General features: G+C 57.0%; 1 protein-coding gene across 1 annotated transcript; it reads left to right on the top strand.

The window, feature by feature from the left end:
* The first annotated feature begins 3,694 nt into the window (after positions 1–3,694).
* Positions 3,695–6,016, top strand: EMD (emerin). Its single transcript, XM_001090376.5, has 6 exons — positions 3,695–3,874; positions 3,998–4,102; positions 4,268–4,345; positions 4,560–4,693; positions 5,148–5,197; positions 5,282–6,016. The coding sequence occupies exons 1-6, from the start codon at positions 3,793–3,795 to the stop codon at positions 5,607–5,609; spliced, it is 777 nt and encodes a 258-aa protein (XP_001090376.2). The 5' UTR covers positions 3,695–3,792; the 3' UTR covers positions 5,610–6,016.
* Positions 6,017–9,234: the final 3,218 nt, after the last annotated feature.

Here is a 9,234-nt window from a genome sequence, read left to right as displayed (position 1 = left end):
TCACGAGGTCAGGAGTTCAAGACCAGCCTGGCCAAGATGGTGAAACCCCGTCTCTACTAAAAATATAAAAACTAGCCAGGCACAGTGGTAGGTGCCTGTAATCCCAGCTACTTGGGAGGCTGGGGCAGGAGAATCGCTTGAACCTGAGTGTCAGAGTTTGCTGTGAGCCGAGATCACATCACTGCACTCCAGCCTGGGTGATAGAGTGAGACTCTGTCTCAAAAAAAAAAAAAAAAAAAAGGCCAGGCGCAGTGGATCCCAGCACTTTGGGAGGCCGAAGTGGGTGGATCACGAGGTCAGGAGTTCAAGACCAGCCTGGCCAATGCAGTGAAGCCCGGTCTCTACTAAAAATACAAAAATTAGCTGGGCATAGTTGCAGGCGCCTGTAATCCCAGCTACTCGGGAGGTTGAGACAGGAGAATCGCGAGAACCCAGGAGGCGGAGGTTGCAGTGAGCTGAGATCGCACCACTGCACTCCAGCCTGGGTGACAGAGCTAGACTCTGTCTCAGAAAAAAATAATAAAAATAAAAATAAAATGTTAACAGCTCAGTGAACAATCATCTACTTGTTATAGATACTGAGGAATATTTCCATGTTGATATTTTTTCCTCATAACTCAGTCACGTTGGGATTGTAAGTTATACAACATATACTGCTTGCCAGCCATTCCATCCTTAAGGAGCAACTCAGTTTTCTTATTCTTGACTTAGAATTGGTTGCACCACGATGTCTCCTCTGCCTGCACTTCCCAGGAAGAATCCCCTGGAGACCCTCAGATTTTCCTGTACATGCCCTTCCCAGACCCTCTGACGACTGCAAATCCCACCCTACCCTTGACGGGAAACTCTCTGAGGCTGTCCAGGTCATCAACCCCAGGGACCAGGTACTGGTGGGGGAATGTTCCATGAATTAATTGCTGTACTCAGGGCTCTTGGACAAGTCTCCCCTGATCACAGGGTCCTGACTCTCCCGGTATAAGATGGACGCTCTGCTGCTCAGGAGCCTGCCTGGCTTCCAGTGGTCTGGAGTGGAGCTGCACTGCAATGGGGCTGGACTTAGGCTCCAGGTACCCACAGGGTGGGTGCAGGGGGACCATCACAGTTCAGCTTCCTGGTGCCATCTGTGGTGGGACCTGATTGTGGGGCAAAGGGGTGGGACATAAAAGGCAGAGTGCCGAGGCAGGTACAGAACGGGTGGGGGGTGCTCCTTAGGGAGAAGGCAAATCTAGAATTCCTTGACCTCATAAGGAAACAGCTTGGATCCGTATGGGGAGGGGTGGCATGGGGGAGGATGGAGCAGCACTTAGTACACAGAGGCCTCTGGGAGATGCGCCAGGATTGCAGAAGGCTTGCAGAGGTGCTGGGGAATCTGATTTTGTCAAACCTAAAAAATCCACGAGGCAGCCTCTGAGCAGCCCAGAGTCCAAACTGCCATCTGTCCCCTCAGCTCTGAAAGATGAGGTGCAAACCCCTGCCCTACCCAAGGCTCTCCTGCTGCACACTGCCAGGCACTGTCTTCATGGACCCATACTTCCTCCCACATTGCTGGGCACAGAGCAGGGCCTTACCAACAGTGATTCCTCTTTGTTAGGATCTTTGTGTGTAGTCAAAACAAAGACCCATCTCCTCATTACTCCCCTAGGTGTCTACCTCTTCCCACCCCATGGGCAAACCTCCATGGATGACTGGTCTGTGACCCTCACCAGCTGGCTCAGTCATTCTGGACACAACCAGAGCCCTCCCCTCTTCTTCCCTTGTCACCAGCCCTCATCTGTGAGACCACAGATGGTATGTCACCTCTTCATGCTCCCAGTTTGGGGCCTACCCAGTGAGGGGCACACTAGTTGATTCCATACACCCTCAGCTGGCTTTGTTTAGAATGTGAATGTCACAGTCAGGTGCGGTGGCTCATGCCTGTAATCCCAGCACTTTGCTGGGAGGCCGAGCCGGGCTGATCACTTGAGGTCAGGAGTTTGAGACCAGGCTGGCCAACATGGCGAAATCCCGTTTCTACTAAAAATGTAAAAAGTAGCCAAGCGTGGTGGCATGTGACTGTACTCCCAGCTACTCTGGAGGCTGAGACAGGAGAATCACTTGAACCCGGGAGGTGGAAGCTACAGAGAGCCAAGATCACACCACTGCACTCCAGCCTGAGTGACAGCGAGACTCTGTCTCAAAAAAAAAAAAAAAAAAGATATGAATGTCACCTCCTTTCCCTTCTCCATGGGACAGCCCATATCTGATCAAGGCCCTGGGAATCCTAGCCACAGTTCAGGCTCCTGAGCAGGCCTTGGCAGCCTTCCATAGCTCATCACCGACGTCTGCCCCCTGCCTAGACACGCTGCCCTCAGGGACTATTCCGACAGGAGAGGACGCCCCGCTGCAGCTCCCCCCAGTGCCCCGGGTGAATGAACGGCATGAAGGATTAGGCGGGCACACGTTGTCTCTGTACGCATCGCACGGCGCCCTCTGCCCGCGCCCACTGGCGTGCCCGTCGGCATGCCCGGGCCCCTTCGAAGGCTGCTTGCTTCTGGAGTGCCAGCGGCCTCCTGGCCCAGTGCCCCATTTCCTCCCGGGTAGAGTGAGGGAGGAGGAAGGGAAGCAGAGAGGTAGGCGGTGGGAAGCAGCAGGCACATGTGCGCGGGCGAGAGCCCTGCAGACTGGGAAGAAGGGCCCGTGGCAGGGGGTCTGCGGAGATCCCATAGGCGCGGGCCTTGCCCCGCAGCCGCTTCCCGAGCAATGCGCACACAAAGCGCCCCCGGCAGTGCCTGGCCCCGGGCCCGCGCTCTCTTAGGGTCCGCTGCCGGGGCGGCCGACCGGGATGCGGCCGGGAAACCCTAGGCTCTGGGGCCCAGGAAAGGGGGGCGACGGCGGGGAGCAGGGATGTGCAGGGACCGGGCGAAGTCCAAGTGACTTAGGGACCAGAGCCACCCCAAGCGCCGACTTCGCCCGCTCGCACGTCCCGGGTCCCTAGCGCGCAGGCCCCATCCCTCTCACCCGGCTGGCTCAAGCGCGCCACAGGGTGACGTCTTGGCTCCCAGCCGTGTCGCCCTGACTCCCGCGCGGGCCCCGCCCCCTGCCGCTAGCCAATCTATGCGTTTGTGACTTTTGGGCCCGCAGCCCCGCCTACTCCCACTGCGATACCAGTTTGCATTGCCCTGACTCCCGCGCGGGCCCCGCCGCCTACGCCGCTAGCCAATCCGTGCGTTAGTGACGTGTGGCGCCCCTCGCGGCGCGGCTTGCTCCCACCGCGAGACCTTCTGCCCCGCGCCCGCGCGGGCCCCGCCTCCTCCATCGCTAGCCAATCCCCATGTTTGTGACGTAAGGGCTCTCCGCTCCGCTCGCTCCCAACGCAAGACCTTTTGCTCCGCGCCTGCGCGGGCCCCGCCCCCTCCATCACTAGCCAATTCCCGTGTTTGTGACATATGGGCTTGCGGCCCCGCCCGCTCCCACCGCGAGACCGGTTCCCACCACCCTGACTCCCGGGGGCCCGCCCCCTCTGCCGCTAGCCAATCCGTGAGTTGATGACGTTTGGGCTCGCGGCCCCAGCCTCCCAGCTCTCAAGGCCCGGCCGGTCTGTGCCGGCTACTCCCGCCGTTAGGTCCCGCCCAGCGCAGCGCGCGCAGCCTGCGAAGCCAGCGGCCGTGACGCGACAGCGATTCGGCTGTGACGCGAGTGCGGCCGCTCCCGATGCACTCGTGCCGCCCCCGCCGTGCTCCTAGGCAGCCGTTGCTCGGCCGGTTTTGGTAGGCCCGGGCCGCCGCCAGGCCTCCGCCCGAGCCCGCACCCGCCATGGACGACTACGCAGATCTTTCAAATACCGAGCTGACCGCCTTGCTGCGCCGGTACAACATCCCGCACGGGCCTGTAGTAGGTACGCGGCGGCGGGCGGGACCCCTTCCGGGCCCCCTCCTCGTGCTCCGCCCCGCGACCTCCCCGCTGCCCTCCCCGCGCCCCTTCCCCGGACCGCGGCCCTGACCGCCCCGTGTCCGGCCAGGATCAACTCGTAGGCTTTACGAGCAGAAGATCTTCGAGTATGAGACCCAGAGGCGGCGGCTCTCGCCCCCCGGCTCGTCCGCTGCCTCCTCTTATCGCTTCTCTGGTGAGAGCCTCGCCTGTGGGGACGGCCTGGGACGCGGGGAGGATGAGGTAGCGAGGGTGTGGCAGGGGTGCCGGTCGAGAGCGGCACTGGGGAAAGGGGAGGGAAGTCTTGGGGTGGGGGTGGGGGTGGGGGGGCAAACAGTTCTGTCTCCTCCTTTCAATCCAGACTTGAATTCGACGTCAGGGGATTCAGATATGTATGATCTTCCCAAGAAAGAGGACGCCTTACTCTACCAGAGCAAGGGTAAGGCAGGGGTTGGGTGGGCACGCTGGCACCTTCACCCGACTGCGTCAGGGACCCCGCTCACAGGGAGGACCTGAGACCTCAGTCCCAACCACTCCAGCAGCCTTAGGAGGGAGAAACTGTCACAGGTCCCGAAATGGGATTCAGATTAGGGCCATCGGGCCAGGCGGGGCACACCGATGCCCCCTCTGCTACCGCTGCCCCCCTTCCCAAGGCTACAATGACGACTACTATGAAGAGAGCTACTTCACTACCAGGACTTATGGGGAGCCCGAGTCTGCGGGCCCGTCCAGGGGCTTCCGCCAGTCTGTGACTTCACTCCCAGATGCTGACACTTTCCACCACCAGGTGAGCTGGTTGGCAGGCGTACTGTACTTGGGTACAACCTAGGGGATCGCGGCTGTGTTTGGATAAATCCAGGGGGCCACTGGGTACAAATGGTGGCCCTTGGGCCTCTGGGGAGACTTTGGCTCAGCAGACACCTGTTTGGTCAGGGTCCTACTTTGGGGAGCCCTCAGAACTATGTGACTAGAGCACATAGGATGCGTCCTGCACCCTGGTCTGGGATCTAGGCTCCAGCTCTTCCTGAGAGTCCTGGGGGCAAAGGGGGGTGCTGGGGCATGAGCACAAGTAGCAAGGCCCCATGGATAAAAGGCCGAACACCCAGAGTCATTCAGGAGGGTGTGGGTCCCTGGCCTTTAACCAAAGGTCAGAGGGGACCTGCTGGGGAAATTTGAGAGGGACGTGGCAGGGCCATTGTGGCCCTGCCAGCCAGTTCCCTCACCTTGACTCTCTTCTACAGGTACGTGATGACGACCTTTTGTCGTCTTCTGAAGAGGAGTGCAAGGATAGGTATGTATGTATGGGGAAGGCCAGGGACAGGGGCTGGTTCTGGACCCAGGCTCCTGGCCCACCTGTTCCCCTCTTTTGCCTCAGGGAACGCCCCATGTACGGCCGGGACAGTGCCTACCAGAGCATCGCGCACTACCGCCCTGTTTCAGCCTCCAGGAGCTCCCTGGACCTGTCCTATTATCCTACTTCCTCCTCCACCTCTTCTATGTCCTCCTCATCATCTTCCTCTTCATGGCTCACCCGCCGTGCCATCCGGCCTGAAAACCATGCTCCTGGGGCTGGGCTGGGCCAGGATCACCAGGTCCCACTCTGGGGCCAGCTGCTGCTTTTCCTGGTCTTTGTGATCGTCCTCTTTTTCATTTACTACTTCATGCAGGCTGAGGAAGGCAACCCTTTCCAGAGGGAGCCATGAGGGTCTGGGCTTCAGAGCCAGGTCTTCTGGGGAAGTCCTGGCTGACTGCCTTAGCAGTGGGGGTGGGGGTGGGGGTGGGGGCAGGGGCAGGGGCAGGGGCTTTTATGTGTTCTTGCTTGGGGGGCGCTGGGCCTAGCCCAGAGTAGTGCTTGCTCCCCCTGCCTTGTCCCACCAGGGAGGCAGCAGATTCAGGCCCTCCATGGGGGCCTGAGTGTGCTTTCCTCGGCAGCCTCCTGGCCCTGCTTGCCTGTAACCCTTAGGGTCCAGGAGGGCAAGGCCTCGCTCAGTCAGAGGAGAACATGGTTCTTGTTGTCATGCATGCCTCCTTTTTGTCATCTTGTTGGGGGGGATTAACCAAAGGCCACCCTTTGTTTTCGTGGACACACAATAAAAACCCCATTTATTTTTAATGCGTTGGCTCTTCCTGGAGGAGAGGGTTGGGCTCCCATGGCAAGGGCCTCTGCGTCTTGGGACTCGAGGATTGCAATCTGGCTTTGTTGGGTCCGCATTTTTGCTTTGGTCTGGGGATAGGAATCAAATGCTACCCAGAGATGTTTGTGTTTTGTTTGGGAGTTTTATTCCCTAACTCATTCCCCAAAGCACCTGTAACTGCTTATACATATAATTGTGGTACAACAAGGCGTATACAGAGAACCCACTTAGAAATTCAGGCAAAGCAGCCGGGCGCGGTGGCTCAAGCCTGTAATCCCAGCACTTTGGGAGGCCGAGGCGGGCGGATCACGAGGTCAGGAGATTGAGACCATACTGGCTAACACAGTGAAACCCCGTCTCTACTAAAAATACAAAAAAGTAGCCAGGCAAGGTGGTGGGCGCCTGTAGTCCCAGCTACTCGGGAGGCTGAGGCAGGAGAATGGCGGGAACCCGGGAGGCGGAGCTTGCAGTGAGCCGAGATCGCACCACTGCACTCCAGCCTGGGTGACAGAGCAAGACTCCGTCTCAAAAAAAAAAAAAAAAAAAATTCAGGCAAAGCTGCATGCATGCTACCAGCAGTCTGCGGGTGTTTTAACTGGAAAAAGCTGAAGTCCACCCCAGTGTCCAAGGGCATGGGGACGGAAAAAAAATGAAGCATCTCTGGCACATCATTCTCAGCTCCTGGAACTGCTGCTTGTTTAACATGGGAGAAAAGCTCCAAAGGCTGAAATGCCCCATCATCCCTGGGTGATGGAATTCACCTGCCTATATTCTCACTTAGCTCCCAGGTTTTCTGCCCTGGGTATGTATTTCATAATCTTCTATATATACATATATATAATTTTTTTTTTTTGAGACGGAGTCACTCTGTCACCCAGGCTGGAGTGCAATGACGCCATCTTGGCTCACTGCAACCTCTGCCTCCTGGGTTCAAGCAATTCTGTCTCAGCCTCCCTAGTAGCTGGGACTACAGTCACACGCCACCATACCTGGCTAATTTTTGTATTTTTAGTAGAGATGGGGTTTCACCATATTGGTCAGGCTGGTCTCGAACTCCTGATCTCAGGTGATCCACCCATCTTGGCCCCCCAAAGTGCTGGGATTACAGGTGTCAGCCACTGTGCTCAAAGTTTATATTATATACACACATATATACATATATATGCATACATATACATAGATATATACCTGTATATACATATATATATTATTTTATTTATTTTTTTGAGATGCAGTCTTGCTGTTGCCAGGCTGGAGTGCAGTGGCACAATCTCAGCTCACCGCAACCTCTGCCTCCTGAGTCCAAGGGATTCCCCTCCCTCGGCCTCCCGAGTAGCTGGGACTACAGGTGTGCACCACCATGCACGGCTAATGCTTTGTATTTTAGTAGAGACGGGGTTTCACCAGGTTGGCCAAGATGGTCTCGATCTCCTGACCTCGTGGTCCACCCACCTCAACCTCCCAAAGTGCTGGGATTACATGTGTGAGCCACTGTGCCTGGTCTACATATATTTTTTTAAGTGGAAAGTGGGTACTAAAGCCCAAGACAGGCCAGGCATGGTGGCTCATGCCTGTAATCCCAGCACTTTGGGAGGCCATGGCAGGCAGATCACAAGGTAAAGAGATCGGGACCATCCTGGCCAACATGGTGAAACCCCATCTCCAATAAAAATACAAAAAATTAGCTGGGTGTGGTGGTGCATGCCTGTAATCACAGCTACTCAGGAGGCTGGGACAGGAGAATCGCTTGAACCCGGGAGGCGGAGGTTGCAGTGAGCTTAGATCGCACCACTGCACTCCAGCCTGGGCGACACAGCGAGACTCCGTCTCAAAAAAAAAAAAAAATAATAATTAAAAAAAAAACAACCCAAGACACAATGCCACATGTTGCTGGGCACGCCTGGCTCTATGCTGCCGGCAGAGGGCGGGAAAGCACAGAGGGGCTGCCATCCACTGCACACGGGCAGGTGGGAAACAGGCCCAGCAAGGGGTGGGGTGCTGGCATTAGTCCCCCTTGCCTTTGGCTCCTTGCTGCAGGTAGTGGGACAAGCCAGCCTCCCACACTTGGCACAGCTCCCATGCAGTGCCTGCACATGCACCCGTGGAGGCAGGGCTGGGGCTGGGACCCTCCCTGGCTACTCTTGACCATTTATCTTGGCTGCATCCTAGTCTCTCCTCATGTATATTTTTGGTCCTAAAATAGTGCATGGTCCTTGTGTGTTGAAAACATGCAGAAAAGAGCGAAGCACTTCTAATTTTCTTACCACTCAGTTTCAGCCTTTCTTGTTTGTTATAAGCTCCTCTTACCTAGCTCACTCCCAGAGCCCAGCCACTTGCTGTGTGGACTCCCCAAGCCCTTGCCCTCTGCCCCTCACCATCCCAAGCCCAATGCAACAGACTGATGGCTGGCCCTGCAGCAGGCGAGACCTGGATGGTCCATGGCAGGTGGTAGGCATGCGCAGGGGATGCCACCTCCTCACAGGTCCACCTTAGGGACCCAATGGTCCCATTAATAAGCCTGTACGTGGGGGGCAGAACAAACAGGTTGCTACTACCAGGACCCTAGAGGGATGCAGTGACAGCCTCCTGTTTCAGCAGCTGATAAAAACCAAGTACACTGACAGGAAGAACTGAACTCACCGAAGTCCAGTTCCCCCAGGAAGCACTCACTACTTCGGATTGTGGCTGGACAGAGGCAGATGGGGCCTAGCAGGAACCTATATGGGACCTGGGGTGGAGGCAAGGTTGACATCCCAAAGCTCTGGAGTAATAGCCGGTGTCAGGGAGATGGGGGATGTGGAGCTGGGCTTGGGGCATCCCAAGGAGGGAAAAGAGATATCCAGGTATCTGGACGAAATGGTGCTTTCTAGGCCTTAGGTCAGGTCCTGGATCTGTTACAGGTGAGGAGTAAAGAGGAGGCAGCCGGGTGTACTTGGCAACCCCTGTGGTGTCTGGCGTGAGGGAAGAGAGGGAAGGAAGGAACAGCGGCCACCCCCAACGTAGCTTGCCCCTTTTCATTCATTCCAAAAGAGCTCCCAAGACTGGATGGAAGAGGGCTCCCGGAGTCCCCACCCCATTTCCCCAGGGAATGACAAGGGCTGCAAGACTCCTACCCCAGGGCTCAGAGACTCCCTGCTCCTGAGGGCCCACAGCCTTCCCCAGGGCTCTGCTCCCACCACCTCCCTGAGCTCCC

This window comes from Macaca mulatta, chromosome X (assembly GCF_049350105.2).
Source record: "Macaca mulatta isolate MMU2019108-1 chromosome X, T2T-MMU8v2.0, whole genome shotgun sequence".
Lineage (NCBI taxonomy): Eukaryota > Metazoa > Chordata > Mammalia > Primates > Cercopithecidae > Macaca > Macaca mulatta.
The sequence above is the reverse complement of the archived record's forward strand: the minus strand, read 5'-3'. Positions and strand labels throughout refer to the sequence as shown.